At 39.5% G+C, this 21,638-nt stretch overlaps 2 protein-coding genes across 10 annotated transcripts in view; one reads left to right on the top strand and one right to left on the bottom strand.

Annotated features, from left to right (window-relative positions):
• Nucleotides 1-31: 31 nt before the first annotated feature.
• Nucleotides 32-13,614, bottom strand: ZBTB26 (zinc finger and BTB domain containing 26). 2 transcript variants are annotated; one of them, XM_014840610.3, is made up of 2 exons: nucleotides 13,464-13,614; nucleotides 32-4,857 (listed from the first exon to the last, which is right to left on the bottom strand). In XM_014840610.3, the coding sequence occupies exon 2, from the start codon at nucleotides 4,845-4,847 to the stop codon at nucleotides 3,522-3,524; it is 1,326 nt and encodes a 441-aa protein (XP_014696096.1). In that variant the 5' UTR covers nucleotides 4,848-4,857; nucleotides 13,464-13,614; the 3' UTR covers nucleotides 32-3,521. The 2 variants fall into 2 exon arrangements, with proteins under 2 accessions (XP_014696096.1, XP_014696097.1); XM_014840611.3 differs by having other exon boundaries at nucleotides 13,468-13,587.
• Nucleotides 13,615-13,670: 56 nt separating this feature from the next.
• RABGAP1 (RAB GTPase activating protein 1) overlaps nucleotides 13,671-21,638 on the top strand; it is a 160,619-nt gene continuing 152,651 nt past the window's right edge. For 2 of the 8 annotated variants that reach the window (XM_070518791.1, XM_070518790.1), the window contains exon 1: nucleotides 21,248-21,317. The gene's annotated coding sequence lies outside the window, so the exon portion shown is untranslated. Of the gene's footprint in view, nucleotides 13,880-21,212; nucleotides 21,318-21,638 lie in introns of those variants that run through there. The other 6 variants (XM_014840614.3, XM_014840613.3, XM_070518787.1 and 3 more) reach the window with 6 other exon arrangements.

Below are 21,638 nucleotides of genomic sequence, written 5' to 3'. Positions count from 1 at the left end.
GAAGGAATTTTAACCAATTTTTTTTTTTTAAGATTTTGTTTCCTTTTTCCTCCCAAAGGCCCCAGTACATAGTTATGTATTTTTAGTTGTGGGCCCTTCTAGCTGTGGCATGTGGGACACCGCCTCAGCATGGCCTGATGAGTGGTGCTATATTCGCGCCCAGGATCTGAACGACCGAAAGCCTGGGTCAAGGAAGCAGAGCGCAGGAACTTAACCACTGGGCCACAGGGCCACAGGGCCGGCGCCTAACCAATTCTTAAAAGCAGTTGCTCTACCCCCTCAGTCAACAGGTTCTCAAGGACGTAAATAACCCTAGTCACAATTTCTGCTAAACCCACAGTTTCTTCTGAAACAAAGTTCAGTGTGCTTGATTTATATGTTTTTTAAAGAACAGGAGTGAAGAAGGCATTCTTTTATTCAAATTCAAGCAACTGAAAAGGAAAGCAGGAGGACAGAGAGAAAATAAACCACTGACACCAGAGCTTTAATTGTCACACTTTTATTAAGGAAACTTCCCCATAATAAGTGAAGAGGTAGTTCATAGTATGTCTAACATACAACAGATTTAGAACAGCTATTCACCAGCTGAAATAAAATGTTCTAGGTTGTTTGTTTAGGACAATATTTTAAAAGTAGTGACACTGGTCACCTTCCATTTATAGAACTTCTAATAAAGAAACTAAAACAAATTAAAACCACGTCTGATTTACCTCAGAGTCACTTCAGTTTGGAGTTTGTCTTTAAAATTAAATAATAAATAAATAAATGACTGTGACAGTAATTTCTTTAAAACCAAACTATGGTAAAGAGAGGCCTCTCTCCTTTTTCGTTATCCTGGGGATCCATAAAATACAACTGCTGAATGACTAAGGTTTTAAAAAATCTTCCTCATCTACAGGAATACGACTAGTTTTGAAAGTCATCTTCCCCTATAAGACATATTTGATATCAGTAACTGGACCACTTTGCAATATAATCTAGGAAACATGTATAAACAAGGAGAATAGTCAAGTCACACTAAAATTAAGAAAATGTCTCACAGAAACAGAATGCCTCTCCAGCCAAGAAATGGAGGAGACTGTGAATCACTTCAGTGGTTTGCAGTTGCAAAAGGTGACAACTAGACAAAACTTTACTCATACAGAACCATCAAGATGCTGATTTTAAGTGATCCAAGAAAGCAAGGCAGTTTTCTTTATTATTTCTAGTGTAAAATCAAATTGACATCTTATCTCACTAAGACCACATGAGACTGTAAGCTCCATGAGGGCAGGGACCATAGCAATCTTACCTTCATAACCCCAGTATCTAGCATAGTACCTGGCAACAGTAGGTGCTCAACAAGTGTTTCTTGAATGACTGAGTTAACCCAGAAATAGTCTCCAACCAAAGACACCAATCTTATTTGAACTCATGCTTTTCAGTCTTCAAACCAGTAACAAAACAGGACATGAATGTAAGCAAAGGAAGCACTCCATCTTGAAATTTCCCTGTGATGAAATGATGTTTGGAGAAAACAGTGAAATCTTTAACATGTCAGTGTCTCACTGCTGCATAGAACTGGTACTCTTTGGCTGGATCATATAAAAATCAGAATGCTAGGAAGCATCCTTAGATCATATGATGAGTGATGATAGGCATGATACCTATTAGTCTTACCGCTCAATTGCATTCTCGTTTTAAATCTTTTAACAAAAGGTATAAATTATACCTCAAGTCAGATTCACATGTAAAAGCATCAAATTATAACAACTTTAAGAATTCCCTCTGACTACTCAAACCTAAGTTTTGGTTTATTGTTACATGCACTCTCACAGCTCAAAAATAAAAACAGAAAATCTTGACGGAAACTAAACACTGCCTCCAGACAAAAATCAATCAGTTTCATATTTGGATCCTTCTAACATTATTCTTATTTGTCCTTTCCCTCCCTAACGAACACCCAGCAAATCAGTCATTTGCTTGGGAAGAATGTAATATTCATTAATTAACAAAAAAAAATTATCAAAAAGTAATTAACAAAAATAAATCCTGTGATATTTTGTTTGCAAAATCCAGGCTGTCTCAGAAAGCCTATAGGGATTCACAAAGGTGAAGCACAAACTAGGAGCTTTTGGCTAATGTATTCTTGATCCTGTACTAAATCTTTTGAAGCCAAGGGACACTAGCTCATATTTAGTCACTTATCTACTTTGGCCAGCCTTGGCCAGGCCACCTCTTTGGGCTTTGGATACCCCAATTTTAAAAAAAGAGGTGGAGTAAATGATCTCTGAAGATTCTCTAAGGACTAACACTCTTATTACCTAAATCTAACTCATGGGTCAGAAACTAATAAGACTCAAAATTTTACTTTTGAACTATATAACATGTGCTTTAGGAAAAACAGTTTGGAACAATATGGAACAGTCTTCCATACTGGAAGATCAACTTTGTATTAGTGATTTATCAAAGGTGGCAAGGTGGGACATTATACCTTTATAGGAACATCTGAATGCAATTATCTGATTGCTCCTTCTGTCACCCACTTTTTTCAACCATTTTAGAAATTAAAGTACATGAGGAAATGAGAATTCAGAGGTTATTACAGTATACTGGACAAAACTCTGAAGGCCAAACTCACCTTTCTGATGGCTAACCTCTAAAACAAAGTCTGGAGACTCCCAAATAGCTCCTTTTTAGAGAGACCATTATAGTTTAGCACATTTTAAGTGTGCCTGGAGTAATTCCGACTTCAAAAGCATTAAGAAGTAAGTTACATATTAATTACAAGCATTTGGCTTCTTTCTGGGGAAACTTCTCCTGTAATTACTGTTGTGCAACTCTACTTCTATCCTTTGCTGATGATGCTCTTCATGGTGATTCCTAACTGTTTGTCTGCAGGTGTTGCTGAAAAGACTGTATTCCGGTCTATGTGAACAATTCAATGACATGAAGTTGAGCCATAATACTGTTGAAAAGAGTACAGAACCCAAAATACTACTTTATAACCAGCTCCAAGACAAGTACAAATGGTAGGAAGTAGATTCATTCATTTATCAGACAGAGCTGAATTATCAATAGGCAACAAGAAGTTCTATCACATATTCAGGCCAATAGCAATATCACCTTATATCTCAGCCTATTTTCTGACAAAGAAAAATATTCATTCTCTTAGCATAGACTCTATTAGTGGAGTGTAGGTGATGTTATTAACTTGTTGGTACCTTCAGAATGTGCCTGGTGAAAAGCCTAAAATAGTGTCAGTCTAAGACATAAGTCATTGTTAGGTAGACAAATGGGATAACTCCTTGGGAAAAGAAAACAGACATCACAGGATAAATAATTCAAAACAAGAAATGGGAGAGGGCAAAAGGAAGGCAAGACCACTTCAAGTGGTAAGTTGCCTGGTCTGTTAGTGCTTTGACTCACCCCTACAACCTGCAGAGGCTTTGGAGAAGTCAAACTAGCAAAATCACTCCTACAAACACTGAGACTATTGCCACATTTTCAGTCAGTTCTAGTCGTGAGCATAAAGCCCCTACTCAATTCACACAAGTACTATCATTCCTTAAGTTCAGGACAGCTTGGGCCAGTTTACCTGCATCCAGGACCTGTGTTGCATCAGGTTGTGGCTGACAACCTTTAGAGTCTGTGACTGTTGTACATGCAAAAGAATCAAAATCCACTGTGAGGTCTTGCACATTTCTTTCATTTGCATTATCAAAGCTGTTTTTGCCATGCAGCTGTTTAAGGTGTTTCCTCAAAACTGGCTTATGTGCAAAAACCATGTCACAATAGTTACACTTATGGGGCTTATCTCCACTGTGAAGGTTAAGATGATCCTGTAAAGAACACTTCTGAGAAAAGGTTTTCCCACAGATCTTACACTGGAAAGGTTTAATGCCGGCATGCACACGCATGTGTCGATGAAGGTTGCCTTTCTGAGTAAAAGTCTTGCCGCAGAGTAGACACATAAAGAGTTTATGCATTTTTAAATGGTTGGCGTAGTTCTCCAGGTGACGAAACACCCTGGTACACTTTGGGCATTGGTGATGCCACTGTAGGCCTTTGTCTACACCTCGAATATTAGGCCCAAAGACATCTTTTGAGGCCATGATGATGTTATCACTGCCTGTGTAAGAGAGGGCATAATTGTGGAGATGGTTTTGTTCTATTTCACTTACTCTGTTTTCCACGGTTGAATTTATCAGGGAGTGCTGGGGCTCTGATGAATGTAAAGCAGTGGGTTCAGAAGAAATAAACTGGTTCTGATCTTTTTTACTTCTAACCTCTGATACATCCCCAATAGATTCTACCTTAACAATCTGAATATCACTGTCCTCCATATCCATACTGTCTTCAGATGGATGAATACAAGGTGAGTTCTGCTTTGGGGATCCTCTGGCATCTCCCTGCTGTTCTTTTGACTGGGGAGAAGCACTCTGTGGTTCACATCCCTCTTTACTATCCATTGGTTGTTTTGGCTTTATAAACTTCCACAGGGCCTGCGTGCACCGCTCTACAATGTGGCTCATCTGAAGAAAACTCGCAGCAGTCAAGTAATTTACCAGTTCCATCTCAGGGAATTCCAGCACACCACTATAACAGGATAAGAGCAATTGTCTCCCCACTTCGGAACTCTGTAATATGGAGATTTTCACCTCTCTGGAATCATTCAGTAAAAACTGGTCTCTTAAGAAGGGGGAACCTGCAGCAAACACAATTTTATGCCCCTGTACCTCAATATCATCTATGAGAACTGTAACATCACAAAATTTATTCTCTTCTCTTAATTTGTTCATTTTTTGTAACATTGAATCTCCATAATTTTCAAACTTGAAGTGAAGGAGATCTGATCTTTCAGACATTTTGGCAGACCTAAAGAACAGAAATGTAAAAAGGATGAATTTAAGAAAATTCCAACAATTAAGAAACCTGGATTTTCCTTCCAAAACCAAATTTGTGTTGTCATTATCTCTTTGTATGTATCCAAATAAAATTTTCCTTGAAAGAGGAAGCTAGTATAACAGCTTTCAAAGGCTGTTAAAAATTACTCCTTACCAACATCAAGTGTCAATGGCACCTAAGGAGTGGACTTATATCAGTGTGAATAGCTTGGCATTCACTCAACTTTTTTTTTTCCAAAGATTTTATTTTTCCTTTTTCTCCCCAAAGCCTGCTGGTACATAGTTGTATATTTTTAGTTGTGGGTCCTTATAGTTGTGGCATGTGAGATGCTGCCTCAGCATGGTTTGATGAGCAGTGCCACATCTGCGCCCAGGATCCGAACCGGCAAAACCCTGGGCCGCCGAAGAGGAGCGCGTGAACATAACCACTCGGCCACGGGGGCCAACCCCTCATTCAGCTTTTTAAGATACTTAATACAAGAACAAAGCTTGAGTTACTCTGAGTGTTTTTTCACTTCTCAAATAAGAATTCTATCAGGTTTCAAAAACAAACTAAAACATCTCAACAAATAATAACGAAGTAACTATTTTCTTTTGTGTGATACCATGAATCTGCCTCTTCAAAGACAAAACACTCTTTTCCTTTGTTATGTATTTTAAAGAACTGCAGCGACATTACTTGCCCCATTCCTGGGTAAACTCTCTTCTCTTTAAAATGATGTGAATTTATTCATACAAGTATTTCTACGATAGAATGAAAGTCACAGACCTAAAGGGAGATTGTTTAGACAGTGTTAGAGGCATAGGTCTTTGTCCTGTGCATTTTGGACAAATATAAACTCTCTCTTAAGAAACATGTCTTGATATAGAAAGTAAACAAAATATTTGATACAGAAAAACCAGGTGAGCCACTTGGTGGGAATCTGAGCAGGAGTAAAGTGGATCTAATTAATCCCTACTAGATTCTGTTCTTTCTTCTTTATCTCTATTTATCCATCATTACTCATCAACTGGACTACTAGAACTGATTCATAAATGTTCCTTGGCTTCCAGCTTCTTTTCCCTCTAGTCCAACTTCTACAGCGACCACACGTCATTTTTCAACAACACAGATCTGATTATATCCAATCCTGCCTAAAATCTTGCCGTGACTTCCCATTGTCTCCTGGATGAAGACTAACCTAAGTATAAACTAAGTATACCTAATAATAATTAAAGTAAACACTGGCCTAACCCATTCAACCAGAGAGAAGGTGTCTTTGCCAAAATTCTCCGCATGTTTGTTTGTCTCTTTACATAGCAATTTCTTTGGAAAAAGCCCCCTGATTCCATACTCTTCAAATTATTTTCTGTTAACTTGGCTTCCCATGTGTCTTGCTAAAGGGAAAGATGAATTAACCATGCCAACATGATAATTCCAGTCCACCAGTCATTGTAAAAGTAATAAAATGGCACTCTCTGTCTATCTATCAGTCTTGTATGAGATCAGCAGGTATATCAGGTCTACCCTTGAGAAACAGCTCTACAATCACAGTGCATCAATAAATTCACCTTGAACTTCGTGCATTCATCAACCCCATAGGTGAGAATCACTAATACAACCAGCTGCTCTTGGTCACATCTGGACCCTGAAGCTTAATCTTTATAATCTTCTGTAACACTGACTTACCAAGGCTGATAGAACACCAGCTCCTGAAGGAGGCGGCCAGCTCTTCTCATATTGCTCAGTGCCTGGTTCATGAGAGCACTCTATTGACTCCAAGCCTTAGCACAGTTATTCCATTAGTCTAGAACACTACTCTTATGCAATTCTGACTCCTTTATTTCCTCCAAGAGGCCCTTCCCTAACCCCTTAGACCACAACAGCTGTATCTACTGAGCTCATAGCAGAGTACTAAAATAAGACTCAAAATACTTTATTAAATACTTGCTCCTTCCTCTCCAAATAGCAAGCTTCATAGCACTAGAGGGAAACATCTCCAGCCTATTCAATGAGGCTCATGCTTGGAAACTGCATCTTTTAGGGCAAAACACTTTTTCCTTTTGCTTCAAATTCTACTTACCGCAGCCACATTCACTCCTGGCCAAACCCTCTTCTGTTCAGATCAGTGTGTATTCCCATCACCTAATATTGTACTAAACACATGGCAGGTGCTCAGTTTGCATTTGCTGAACCTATAGGATTCATTTGACAGTGGTAAGAAGGAAGAAGTGCTGTTAGGAAGACCAGCTCAGTGCCTGCAGAAGCATTACATGTCTGAGGCCATGAGAGCCTAGAAAGGAATCAAAACGGGAATAAGGAGTAAGGAAAAATTACAAAAGATTCCAAAGAACTTGGAAACTAACTGGATACAGAGAATCAAAAAAGGAATGTGTACAGGTTCTAAACTTAGGAGGTTAGCTGAATGAAACTGTCATTGAAAGAGAGGTGAAATTAGGAGGGGGAACTGGTATGGCACAGATATATTAACAAAAATAAACATACATAAACTATAAGCTTTTCCCTTTCATGGCACTCTAAATGTAAACATAATGAAAAATCACAATAAAGATGAGAGAGAAGGGATAAAGAAAAGCAAATGTAGCAACAGAGAAAAGACGGTGAATATCAAATAAAAAGGAAAAATCTAGGAGATACAGGGAATACAGCAGTAAAGAAAACAGCAAAACTGTATTGTCCCTGGTGAGTTTTAGCAATTACAGTAGCTTAATATATTCATTCTGAAATGGTGAAATGTCCCAATTTATAACCAGAAGTTATAAAAATGACTGTTGTTTCAAGTGGCCAAACAAAAGGGGCATTCTTTTTTAGAGTTTAGCTTAGAGTTTAGCTTGTTCTAAATCTACCCTCAGGTCACTATTTTCCTACTTACACCCAAAAATGAGCATTAATTGCTTCCATCTGTAGTATGACAGTGCTCACAATGCTTTAGACAACATCGTCCTCAGGGATAACTGTTCCTTGAAGCTCCAAAGATGAGGAGCTGGAGTACAATTTCATTTACTTCCTACCCATCAGTCTCAAGAAACTTACCAATGGGAGCAGCCAACCAGGTATCCCAGGAAAGTGCTTGTTTTGATTTGTCTGCTGTAGCCAAAGAATGTGAGGAACATTTATCCTGTTTGAGAAGTTTTCCCTAATATATGTCAGCCCACTCTATTGTCTCCTTTTGATAAACTCTTATTTCCAGGCCACGCAGTTTATCCCTTAATTGTTTCCTGTCACTAGTTTCTCCTTCGGATAGGCTGTTAGTTATTTGAGGGCAAGGATCAACTGTTACTTTTTACACAGCTCATTCAACAAAAACCAGCAGAATAATGAACTCTTCATGTTCCCTATGAAATTATTATTGAGCTAAGGTAGAGACATCATTATCATGATATTCCCTTTTGAGTGCCCTGGGGAAAATTTTTTTCTAGGGTTTGTTTACAAAAGAGTTTTTACGATATAAAACCAAATTTTAGACAAACTTTTTTTTTTACTTTTCAAAAATTTCAAAATAAAAAGGAATAATTGTGTTTCTTATGAACTGGCTTAGTTTTATTTAAAAATAAGAGAAATAATAGCTAATCTTTACCTAAATTGACCCACTAAATCCTCAAAATCCCTATGAGGTAGGATTTATCATCATCCTCACTTTGCATTTGAGGCAACTTAAGCTTGGAGAACACAAATAACTTGCTCAACTTAAGAGAGGTGGGAAGTGCTAAGTGTTAGAGTTGGAACTTGTGCCCAAGCTGAGTGATGCCCAAATCCACGCATGAAAAACTAGGCTAGCTGAAGTTTTATTTTATGGATAATGTCAACTGTGTCACTGTTCAGATTTCCTTCCTCATGTCCATTTAGTTGTACGCTTATGATTTACATGCTTTTGTGTATTTAGTTATGCCTCAATAAAAGGTTTATGTTTAAAAACAAAAAGTACAACTTCAAGCCAAATTTGTGTCAAGTCTACAGGATTTTAATAGGAAGCCATTTATATATTAGTCATATTCCAGATTGCATTTTATTTCTTTATCCTTGTTTTACCCTCCTTTCTCACCTATTTAAACTTTATGTTATTTTCCCACCTTTTGTTTATTTGTAGACTGAAACAAAGCCATTTGCAAATAAAACTAAAAATTATGAATATAGTTGATTTTCAGAATCTCTAACTGTAGTTAACTTCTAAGTGTAGTAGGAATTATTCATAATTTTAATAAAAATCACTCACATAATTCCAGACTGTAGCAGAGCTTCTAGTAACTGAAAGAAAGTAAAGAACTGGTCGGGTAGAATAGAGACTTGTCACTATATTCTACTGATTCTTTCCAGAGAATGATTTCCAAATTCTCTCTCTCTATTCTTACTATCATTGCCAAGGTTCAGGTCCTTATCATCTATTGCCTAGGTTACCGTGATTAAATCTGAATACTGCCAAGTTTCTATTAGCCAGTTTGGAATGACCCATTTCTCAAACATCAATGTAATAGGAATATTCTCACTTAAGATCTCTTTATGTTTACAGAATTCTTTCATAATTATTTCCATATCAAATGTGCCAGCTGATTTGAAAATTTCCCTTTGTTCAAACAGGAGTAACCAAAAAGGATCAGTGAATATTCTAGGTTAGACAATGTTTACTGCAGTGCTACGGGCAGGGAGAAAATACCCATTTCTTATCTCAAATGCCTCTAAAACTTTGTTATTCTGTATAATAAACTCCCAAGCTATATGTCAGTCTGTTTCCTCATCTACCTCATAAAAGTGTCTTTATCTTTCAACTTAGCACTCAAGACTACTTGGAAATCTTTCTTTGTCTCTCATTAACTCCATATGCCATTTTTTAAAGAGGTTGTAATATACTACAGCCTTTCTCCGCATCGATCCTCCATTCTTTTCTTCCTTTGGGTAACTTTCATGACACTACACTTTCCAAGTTCTCACTCTTTTGTTTTGTTTTTACTTATAATTCTAAGTAACATATATGGAAATATATCCTTCCTAGAAAATTTTTGAACATTATAAAGTAAAAGTTCCCTTTCCCAACCACCTTCCACTCAGTACTCAGTTTGTTCTATGTTTGGTCCTTCATGACTGTCCCTCCTCCTATTTTATTTTATTTTATTTTGAGGAAGATTAGCCCTGAGCTAACATCTGGGGCCAATCCTCCTCTTTTTGCTGAGGAAGACTGGCCCTGAGCTAACATGCATGCCCATCTTCCTCTACTTTATATGTGGGACCCCTACCACAGCATGGCATGCCAAGCGGTGCCATGTCCGCACCCAGGATCCGAACCGGCGAACCCCGGGCCACCTAAGTGGAATGCGCGCACTTAACCACTGCGCCAACGGGCTGGCCCCTCCCTCCTCCTATTTTAAAAACAACACTTCTATCTGCTTAGCCACAGAAAATATAAAATAAAATTATGTTTTATACATAAACTATACACATTGTTTTGCAACTTTCCTTTTTCATTTCTTGTTTTTGAGGGCTATTTATGTTGAATAAATATAGATCTAGTTCATTCTTTGTAAACTGCTGTACAGAAGTGGGCATGTTACTTAACTACTGGCCTCAGTTTTCCACCCTTCTTTTGCTAGTCTGTTCCTCAAGCGTTCACTAAATTGTGTAAAGATAAGTATATCCTTCAAAGCTTAGTCCTTGATTTTTTGCTATGTTTTTTCAGGACGTACTTCTTCAGAAAGCCTGTCTGGTTTCTCAATGTTTTATTACCTTCTCTTCTTAAAAAGTTCCTAAATGCCCATCCTCATGTCCAATCCTGACCAAACTTAACAGTTCAAGCTACCCAAAAATACCTGCCTGAGGCTACTACTCTATCACTCAAAATACATGAGGTCTAAACTGTTGCACTGCTAAAACTCAGTAAGTCAGAAACAAAAATTCATGGAGACTGGCTCTGAGAACAGCGAACACGAAGGCAAGGAAATGTATTAGTTTGCTATTACTTTAGCATATCAAGACAGAAATGATGAGGGCCTGAATAGAGAGAACAATAATATGGATGGAGACAGGAAAGAGATTCGAGAAATATTTTAAACAAAGAACTCATGGACTTGGTGACCAAGGTGGGGAACAAGAGAGGAAAGGTCAAGATGACTCCAAGATATTTGGTTTCAGTGACTGGATATCTTTGATGGAGTGTTATTCAATAAGCTAGGGAACACTGGAAGAGATGATCATGAGTCTGGTCTTAAAATGTTTAACCTGAATCATATCAAGGAGAAGTTCCATTAGTTAGCTGGATATGGGTCTGAAGCTGAAGAGGAGACCTGATTATAGATAGTAAGTGATAGATGAAAGCATGACATAAATAGACCTAATTGTGAAAGAAACTGGCCTAAGCTGGCACAGATTGGAAGAGGATCTAAGACAGAAGGAAAGAAATAAAAAACACATATACAATACACAAAAAAATTCATTATTTCCCTTTTCTCAATCTGGAGCTCCTCACAAGCCTCTCCATTTTTTTTTTTTTTTAATCAATGAGCCTATCTTTGCTTAAATTTTTCCCGCTCCTTTGACTCCCACACTCAGTCACTGCTTAGTGCAGTGGTGTAAAACCATGGATTCTGGAGCCATATTTCCTAGGATCAAATTCTGCTCAACCACTTACTAGCTGTGTCACCTTGGGCAAGTTAGTTAACCACTTCTGTGCTTCAGTTTTCCCATCTGTCTGTCAAATAGTAATATTATGTCACAGGGTTGTTATGGGAAATTAAATTAATTTTTAATGTAAATTAAATTTAAAAATTAAGTTAATTTTTAAAAGAGCTTAGAACAGTGCCTGGAACGTGCTTTATAAGCATTTATTGGGTAAATAAACAAATAAAGCTGTCAATTTTCTTTGTGAAATCCTTCATAGGTGGCCATTTCTCATTCTCATTTAACACCAAACTAGTTGAGGTCTCCATTATTTCGTATTATCATCACCTCATCACTCTACTGAAATTGCTTTTTAAAAGGTAACTAATGATCTCTTAATAAAGAAATGCAATCTTTTGGTTTTTTCCTTCACCAAATGCTCTATATGAATTGTCCCCATGGACCCTTTTCAAAATTCTCTTCTTTTGATTTCTGGGTCTCCTTGGTTGCTAGAACCCTGCACCTTTATGCTTTATCCCCTACCTGTGTTTCTGCTACTATACCAACTACTACTAGCTCTAATTCCTCTTTTTGCTTTATAAATACAGCCATTCCCTCAAAATATTCCCTTCTTCTCAATAATCCCTTCCTGATGCCAATTATTCCCATGGCTTCCACCTCTTTGCTGATGACCTAAACCTTCACTTCTAGCCACAACATTTAGGCTGAGCTGCAGATTTGCATTTCCAACTCTATACTGGACAGCTCCGTGTGGGTATCCCATTAGACCTTTAATTCAACATATCCAAAAAATAAATGTGTAGTCTACACTAAAGCTTATGGCTTTATTGATGATAATGGCATCAACATTCTTCAAATACCAAAGGCTTAAAACCTGGGAATCAGCTTTGGTACCTCTTTCACACTCAACACCGAGTTTATTACGGAGTCTTGACACCATTCACTACAACATACTCGCATTCTTCCCAATAATACTGTCATAAATCCATTTCAGGACTCCATTGCCTCTCACTAGGCTGATCCCATAACTCCTTCAAAAGAATCTCCAGTAAAAGTACCTAGACTTTAGCTAAAGTCCAGAAACAGTTTATAGAAATTCCTATTCTATTGGCTGACCTCCAGAACAACATGGCTTTCTACAGTGCAAATCTGACCATATCTGTCTCCTGCTCAAAACTCTCCAAAAACTACTTATCTCCTTCAGGTTTAATCATTATCTGGAACTCAGCCTACTTTCCCAGCCTCATATCTCATCCTATGAACAAGGGTCCTCCCACTTCCTCCTCTTTCCACACAAGTTATGCTCAGTCTTTCCTTCACAGCATTGCAATTGTTCCTTCTGCATGAAAAGCTCTTCTCCACCTCAAGAAGTATAATTTAGACGTCACTTTCCTTCTTCAGCCTTTCCGGCAACTGCCACTTGGGCAATTCACACATATATGACAGATACATATATCGCAGCAGGAGGACTTCTATTTATATCCGCCTCGCAAACTTGACCCTGAAAGTTGGAATGATATCTTACAAATTCCCAGTGCCTGGCACAGCGCCAGTAGTATAAAAGACGCTGCAGCCAGTGGCTGATTTGAGGGAAACCCCGGCAAAAGGGTAACCTAGGTCAGCACTCATAAAGATTCTCGCGGGCTGGCATGAGGCCTTGCCAGGGCCTCAGCTCTGGCACTTCTTACAAGACACCAGAGTCGGGAGTCCAAGCCAAGGGCGAGGCCCTCCGCTGGGGTCCCGAGAGGAGGTCCCTGGGACATCCTTAGGCTCCCCACTGCAGACGCAGGGAGGGGAAAGAGGCGGGGCGCAGCGTGGGCCGGGCAACGGGCTCCTAAGTCTCCCCAGACCTTAGCCAACCCCTCCGCCCCCATCCCAGCGCAGGTCCTGGCCAATCCAGGGCCCCAAGAGGGCTCCATCTTGAGACACCCCGTCCCCCTGCCCGGTGCTCTGGCCGCCTCCACACTTACAGACCCGGGGGAAGGCCGCCGTCAGGATCCGGCACCACCAGGAGCTCCGGCCCCTCGGGGCTCCGGGAAGGGGGAGGGGCAGAGAACCCGAGCCAAAGGGGGACCCAACGGAACCGGAAGGGCAGCCCTCGCCGGACAAAGACAACTTCCAGGTCCCATGGTCCTCTCCACCAATCGGAAGGCTCGAAGGGCAACGGCTGGAGAGGGACTTTCCGCCCTGTGGGCGGGGTGCAGACCGAGTGTCCAGGAGTTTTGCTCCAAGTGTCCCCTCCAGCTACCCCAAGATGCGGCGACTCGTTAGCGTCTGGGGCTTAGACTGTGCGTGCTTCGCGCTTTCTCAGCGTTTCTTCTCGAGAGGGGCCTCGACCGTCTGCTGCCTGCGAGGGCCTGAAGGTCTCCTCCGCTTTTAAGACTTGGTAAGTCCCACCCGCCCAGGGATGTGGACTGGCCTCGTTGGGGTCCTGAAAGCAGGAGGATTACATCCCCGCTTTTGGATGTTGGTGTTGCCCAGGGATCTCATTCATTCCCGTGGCTTCTGTTACCTACAGCTGCTGACCTTTCACAGATCACTCTCGGCAGCCCAGACTGGTCTCTTGAGCTCCAGGGCCAGCTGCCCAGAAGACATCTCCAATTGATTTGTCCAGATGTTAAAGTACCTTTTAATTATCTCGAGTTCATCTGCAGACCTGGGTCTTATCTCCTGTAGTCCTTGTGGTGAACGGCATCATCCACACAGTCCTGCGGAACAGAAAACTTTAGTATCATTCTAGAGTTCCTTTCCTTCTCTTTGCCTATACACTTGCTCACTGGATTCTCCCAATTTCCTTTTCTTTTCTTTTTCTGGGGGAGGGAGGTTTACAGTGGTGTGACACACATAGTATTTCTTTCTTTTTTTTTTTTTTTTATCATTTGTAAGTGTAAACTTAGGTAGCGTTAAGTACATTTACCATGTTGTGTAACCGTCACCACGGCTGTACCCAACTTCATTCTTTTGCATATGGATATTGTTTTTCCAGCACCGTTTGTTGAAAAGACTGTCTTTTCCCCATTGAATGGTCTTGGCATCTTTGTTGAAAATCAACTGACCATATATGTGAGGGTTTGTTTCTAGGCTCTGTATTCTATTACACTGAACTATATATCTGTCCTTAGGTTAGTACCATACTCTTAATTACTGTAGCATTGTAGGAAGTTTCAAAGTGAGGAAGTATGAGTCCTCCAACTTTATTTTTCTTTTTCAAGATTCTAGTGGCTATTCTGGGCCCCTTGAAATTCCATATGAATTTGAGGATCGGCTTTTACATTTTTGAGAAAAAGACGGTTGTAATTTTGATAGAGATTGTGTTGAATCTGTAGATCACTTTGAGTGGAATTGCCATCTTAACAATTTTGTCTTCTCATGAATATGGAATGTCTTTCCATGTACTTAGTCTTCGTTAATTTCTTTCAGCAATGTTTTCTAGTTTTCAGTGTATTTAATTCTTTTTGATTAAATGGAATTGCTTTCTTAATGTCCTTTTCACATTGTTCATTGCTGGTGTGTAGAAACAGCTGATTTTTGTATGTCGGTCTTGCATCCAGCGAGGTTGCTGAATTTGTTTTTCTGCTCCAGTAGCTTTCTGTAGATTCTTTGAGATTTTCCATATATATGATCGTGTTGTCTGTGAATAGAGATAGTTTTACCTCCTCCTTTCCAATATGGATACTTTGTATTTCTTTCTCTTGTCTAATACTTCTGGCTAGAACTTCCAGTACAGTGTTGAATATTAGCAGTGAAAGGAGGCATCCTTGACTTGTTTGTGATCTTAGATGGGTAGCTAAACTATTGAGTATAATGTTAGATGTGGGTTTTTCACAAATACCTTTATCATTTTGAGGAATTTTCCCTCTGTAACTAGTTTTCTCAGATATTTTATCATGAAAAGGCATTGTATTCTGTCAAGTGCCTTTTCTGTATCAATTGAGATGATCATGTGTTTTTTCCCTTCTTTTTATTTACGTGATATAGTACATTGATTGATTTTATGTTGAACCACCATTGCATTCCTGGGATAGATCCCACTTCGTCATGGTGAATAATCTTTTTAATATGCTGTTGGATTTGATTTCCTTATATGTTGTTGAGGATTTTTGCATCTGTATTCATAAGAGATATTCGTCCATAATTTTCATTCCTTGTGATGCATTTATGTGGCTTTGGTATCAGGGTAATGAAGGCCTCCTAGAATGAGTTAGGAAGCATTCCCTCTTCTTTAAATTTTTGGAAGCGTTTGAGAAGAATTGGTGTTAATTCTTCAATAAATGGTACAATTCATTGGTGAAGCCATCTGGTGCAGGACTGTTCTCTGTTGGGAGATTTTTGATTATGCACTCAATCTTTTTACTTGTTATAGGTGTGTTGAGATTTTCTATTTCTTCTTGAATTAGTTGAAATAATTTGTATGTTTCAAGCAATTTGTCCACAAATTTTCTAGGTTAATTTGTTCGCATATGATTGTTGATAGTATTCTTTTATAATCCTTTTTATTTCTAGAATGTCAGAAGTAATATCCTCACTTTCCTTTCTGATTTTAGTTATTTGCACGTTCTCTCTTCTTTCTTTAGCAGTCTAGCCAAAAGGTCTGTTGATTTTGTTGATCTTTTCAAAGAAACAGCTTTTGGTTTCATTGATTTTTCTCTGTCTTTCTATCCTCTATTTTGTTTATCTCCACTCTCATCTGTTTTATTTCCTTTCTTCGGCTAGCTTTGGGTTTAGTTTGCTTTTCTTTTTCTAGTTTTGTAAGGCATAACGTTAGAGTATTGTTTTGGGATCTTTCTTCTTTTTTAATGGCCATTTATAGCTATAAATTTCCATCTGATTACTGCTTTCATTGCTTCCTATAATTTTTGGTGTTTTTTGTTATCATTTTCATTTGTTTTTAAGTATACTCTAATTTGCTTTTTGATTTCTTCTTTGACCCATGGGTTGTTTAATTTCCACATATCTGTGCATTTTCTAGCTCTCTTTCTGTTATTGATTTCTAACTTCAACCCATTGTGGTTGGAAAGGTACTTTGTATGATATCAATCTTTTAAAATCTATTGAGACTTGTTGTGGCCTCTAATATATGACCTGTCTTGGAGAATGTCCCATGTGAACTTGGACAGATGTATATTCTGTTGTTGAGTGGAATGTTCTGTAGATGTCTGTTAGGTCTAGTTGGTTTATTGTGATGTTCAAGTCCTCTATTTCCTGACTTATCTTATATCTGCTTATTCCATTCATTATTGAAAGTGGGGTATTGAAGTTTCCAACTATTATTGTAGAACTGTTTATTCTTCCCTTTAATTCTGGTCATTTTTGCTTCATATATTTTGAAGCTCTCTTACTATTTTGCTGTTTGTTTTCCATGGTACTTACAGCTTTTGTGTCCTTCATTTCCTCCATTACTTCCTTTTTCTGTGTTTATTTGATTTTTTCTAGTGAAAAGTTTTGATTCACCACGTATTTCCTTCTGTATATATTGTATAGATATTTTCTTTGTGGTTGCCATGGGGATTACTTTTAGCAGCCAAAAGTTATAACAATCTAATTAAATTGATACCAACTTCAGTAGCATACAAAATCTCTCATATACAGTTCTGTCCCCTATTTCTGTTATTGATGTCACAGATCACATCTTTATACATTGTGTGCCCCATAACATAGGTTAATATTTTTGTACGTTTGTCTTTTAAGTCATAGAGAAAATAAAAAGAGGAGTTACAAGCCATAATTACAATACTTACTTTTTATAATGCCTGAGTATTTATCAGAGATCTTTATTTCTTCATATGGCTTCAAATTACTGTTGAGCATCTTTTTATTTCAACCTGAAGGATTGTCTTTAGCATTTCAGGAAGGGCAGGTTTAGTGGTAATGAACTCCCTTAGCTTTTGTTAAATCAGAAAATCTTAACTTCTCTCTCATTTTTGAAGGACAGTTTTGCCAGATATAGAATTCTTTGTCAACAGTTTTTTTTCTTTCAGCACTTTGAATATTACCAACCCACTGCCTTCTAGCCTCCAAGGTTTAAGATGACAAAATTGGCTGATAATCTTGAGGATTCCTTGTATGTGATGAGTCACTTCTCTCTTGCTGCTGCAAGATTCTCTTTTCTTTGGCTTTCTACAGTTTGATTATTATTCTTTCTCCCCTTTCTCTGTCTCCTCCTTCTGAGACTCCCACAGTGGTATGTTGTTTCTCTTGGTAGTGTCCCACAGATCCCTCAGGTTCTGTTCACATTTCTTCATTCTTTTATTTTTTCCTGTTCCTCAGATGGAGTAGGAAATGCAAGGAATCCATCTCTCTACCTGGACAACAATTGTACTGGCAGAAACTGTCTGAAGTAACTGTTTTGGAACTGTGGAGTCTGTTTGAATGCTTGCATCTTCCATGGGAAAGTTTGGTTGGTAAATTGAGGTTAATTTCAGTCACTGTCACCCTTTAGTGTCATAGCACCTACCCATCTCCTAACCCTTAACCCCGTGGCAGGCAGCTATGTTCACATTCCTGGTGTGGCTTGCTGGAGCCAGGGTGGGAAATAAGAACCTTGTGCTCCAAATACCATTGTTCTGTGTTCTGATTACTGACTTCTGCTTTTGAGTTCTGAGGTGCAGACACAGAGGCTGGTTGCCATTGTTTCAACCCCCATCAGGTGAGCTGGCTTCCAGGGGATTTGAAGGAATAGCACCTGTTTTTGGTTAGTTTCTCCCTTTCACTCCATGTGGCAGCCAGGATTAGGATATTCAAAAGCAACCACTGATATGGAGAAAATTAGAAAGCCGTCACATAAAACGAGGAAAAGATGCAGGCTCAGAAAAGACCTGAGAAGACTGCAGGCTGATCGTGATCCCTGACACCGAGATACCCTTCAACAATCAAAAAAAAAAAAGCAAACCAAGGGGCCAGCCCAGTGGCTCAGTGGTTAAGTTTGCACATTCCACTTCAGCGGCCCAGGGTTCGCTGGTTCAGATTCTGGGTGCAGACCTATGCACCACTTGTCAAGTCATGCTGTGGCAGGCATCCCACATATAAAGTAGAGGAGGATGGGCACAGATATTAGCTCGGGGCCAGTCTTCCTCAGCAAAAGGAGGAGGATTGGCAGCAGATGTTAGCTCAGGGCTAATCTTCCTCAAAAACAAAGAAAATAAAAAAACAAAAAAAAAGCCCCCAGCAAACTCTGGGGAGGGGGAGAATCTGATTTCCAGAGTTACCACATTATAAGATTCAAATGTCCATGTTTCAAGAAAAAAATCAAAAGTCATACAAAGAAACAAAAAAGTGTGATGCATTCAAAGGAACAAAATAAATCAACAGAAACCATCCCTAAGAGAGCTCAGACATCTGACCTACTAGAAAAAGAGTTTAAAACAACTATCTTGAAATTACTTATTGAGCTAAAAGAAAACATGGATGAAGTCAGGAAAACAATGTATGAAAAAAATGAGAATATCATCAGAGAGAAATTATAAAAAGGAACCAAAATGAAATTCTAGAGTTGAAGAGTACAGTAATAGAAATAAAAAATGCACTAGAGGGGTTCAAAATCAAATTTGAGCAGGCAGAAGAAAGAATCAGCAAACTTGAAGATATTTATTTTTAAATTACCTCTCAAACCCTGTTCCTTTTTAATCCTTTTCTTCTGCTGTAGTTCAAGCCTTTCTGATCTTAAGCAGCCTCCAGACTGTTCTATACCCCCTATTTTGCCTTCTCTACTTCTACCAGAAAGATCTTTTTAAAAACTCAAATCTGATACTGGCACTGTACTGAAAAACCTCTAAGGGTGCCCCTGTGTCTGTAGATTGAACTTCATTTTCCTTATGTTAGCTTTCAGGGTCCTTCCCATTCTGGCTCCTGGTTACTACATCAGTCAACTGAGCCTTGAGATATAACTTCCAGTTTCCAGAAAATACAAGGTCTAAAGGAACAAACTCAGTGACTTCTTGAGGAAGCAACCATTCAGATCCAGAATGTGGGAAATTTTGCACCTCAAGTGGCCTGATTTCTTCAATAAGCCAGTTTCTTTTAATTTTTTCTTAAGTGCTAGATTAAAAAAACAATTAATGGACATAACAAGATGCAATGTGTGGCACTGGATTGGGTACTGATTCAGGAAAAGTAATTGTAAAAACATATATTTCAGTCAACAAACACTTTGATTATAGTTAGGTATTAGATGAGAGGAAAATTTACTGAATTGATATTACTGATTTGGGAAAGCCAGCTGTAAAAATATTTTTAGGTTGATAGAAAATTTGAATGTGATCTAAGAATCAGATGAGATGAAAATTCACGGAAATGATAAGGTAGATATTGTCAATTGAATAAAGCAGATTGCTAAATTATGTGATCTCATTTTGAAAAGCAATATGTAGACACACAAAGAAGGATATGCATTAAAGTATTAACATTTGTGGAGGGAATGTGATGTTTTTATTTTTTATTTTACCTTGTCTCTATTTACTCTTTTACCGCAAGCCATACTGTACTAATTAATAAAATTATATTTAAAAAATTTTTGTTACGATTTACATATACATTTGGCGTATATATGAGTCAAGAAATACATGAATGTATGGTCACGAAAATGTGAAAAGTGGTTTTGTCAGGGTGTTAGGATTTCAAGGGATTTTACTTTCTTCCTAATACTGTATCTATTATTTGAATACTTTAAAATGAGTGTTTTATTATATAACTGTTTAAGGAGGAAGGGAACAAAGCTATTTTCTTGCAGGAGTACAGCCAAGTCTATAGTAATAAGTCACAAAGAGGACTGCAACAGCACAGCCTCTTTTCTTTTTCTCTGGTTAATTTGAATGCAATATCCACAGGAAAACATTGTAGATGACCCATTCACCAGGAAAAGGGCATATTCTATTTCAATAAAGAAATGGAAAGAGTAAGGGGGAGGCTGTAGAATTATTTTATATATTATTAAGACTTAAGTAGCACCTTTAATAATCACTTGTTTCCAACTACATTGTGAATTCATTCAGGACGAGGACTTTATTCTATTGCCGCTGCTCTATCACTTTTTAATGATTTTTAAATAAAATCCCAGCACCATCTTTGAATAACACTCTGAAACAATCTTGCTCATTTCTGTCCTGTGTTGTCTCAAATACCTCAAGGCAGCCGTGTTGTAGCCAGTGGCCGTTGCTTGGATTGAAGTTTTGACTTCTAAACTGAATTCTGTTACTTAGGCAGGACTCCTTTATAAAATGAGAAAAGTCATAGCATTCTCACAGGTTTGTAATAAAGCCAAATGAGATACCTGTAAAAGGACCTATCACAATCCCTGGTGCATTGGGTGCCCTGTGTAAAGGCCAGGTGAGTTGAGCAACACTTGTTAAGGGCTGCTTTTGAAACAGCACTTCAACGCGAAAGGTGAGCAGGGGATTCCTTGATCTAGCACCAGTAGCCTTTGCGGTTGTATCTCCTCTTAAACGCAACAGGTGCTACCCAGCCTGCTTCCCCCGCCCTTCCAGCTTCCAGTCCCTAGTGCCATCTCATAGCCACTGCCGGCGGAGTGGAACGTCCCGCTCCCACCGAGCAGACTCCGCGCAGGCGCAGACTCCGAGGCGGACTAAAAGTCCAGGTGGGGCTTCGAGGAAAGGAAGTACGCCCTCGCCGCCTGTTGTTGGGCCAATGGAGCCGCTCTGCTTAGCAGCGGGCCTATGAGACGGGGCAGAAGGCGGGGCGGAGGGCGGAAGGAGCCTCTCTCACGTGAGTAGGGGGCGGGGAGGGCGGGGGCAGGGCGGCTGGGGAGGCCCAGGCGGCGGAGCCTCTGGGACGGCGAACGGCGGGCGGCGGAGGAGGAGACGGTGGTTCGGGTAGGGCCGCGTTCCCCCTCCTCCTCCTCCCACCCTCCTATCCACCAAGCCCGGGGGGATCCGCCGACGGCCCCTGCAGGGAGCCAGGCTGTGTTCTCGTTCCTCCAGGCTGGGCCGGAGAGACTGCGCTCAGCTCCCTGGACGAGCCGGGTTCTGAGGGGAGCCGTGATTGGGGGGAGGGGGAGCTGCGGCCGAGGGGAGGGGAGAGGGCGCATGCGCAGGCAGGAACGCCCTCGGAGCCCCTGCCCAAACCGGTTCCCCCTGTCTGAGTGGGTGGGTGGGTGTTCGTCTTCGGAGTCCTGCATTTGGGACTGTCCCTTT

The sequence above is a fragment of the Equus asinus genome, chromosome 10 (assembly GCF_041296235.1).
Source record: "Equus asinus isolate D_3611 breed Donkey chromosome 10, EquAss-T2T_v2, whole genome shotgun sequence".
Taxonomy (NCBI): domain Eukaryota; kingdom Metazoa; phylum Chordata; class Mammalia; order Perissodactyla; family Equidae; genus Equus; species Equus asinus.
Note: the sequence above shows the minus strand (reverse complement) of the source record. Positions and strands in the feature narration are given on the sequence as shown.

Coding starts and splice junctions, on each gene's coding strand:
- ZBTB26 (XM_014840610.3), bottom strand. CDS start 4,847: ATGTCTGAAAGATCAGATCTCCTTCACTTCAAGTTTGAAAATTATGGA.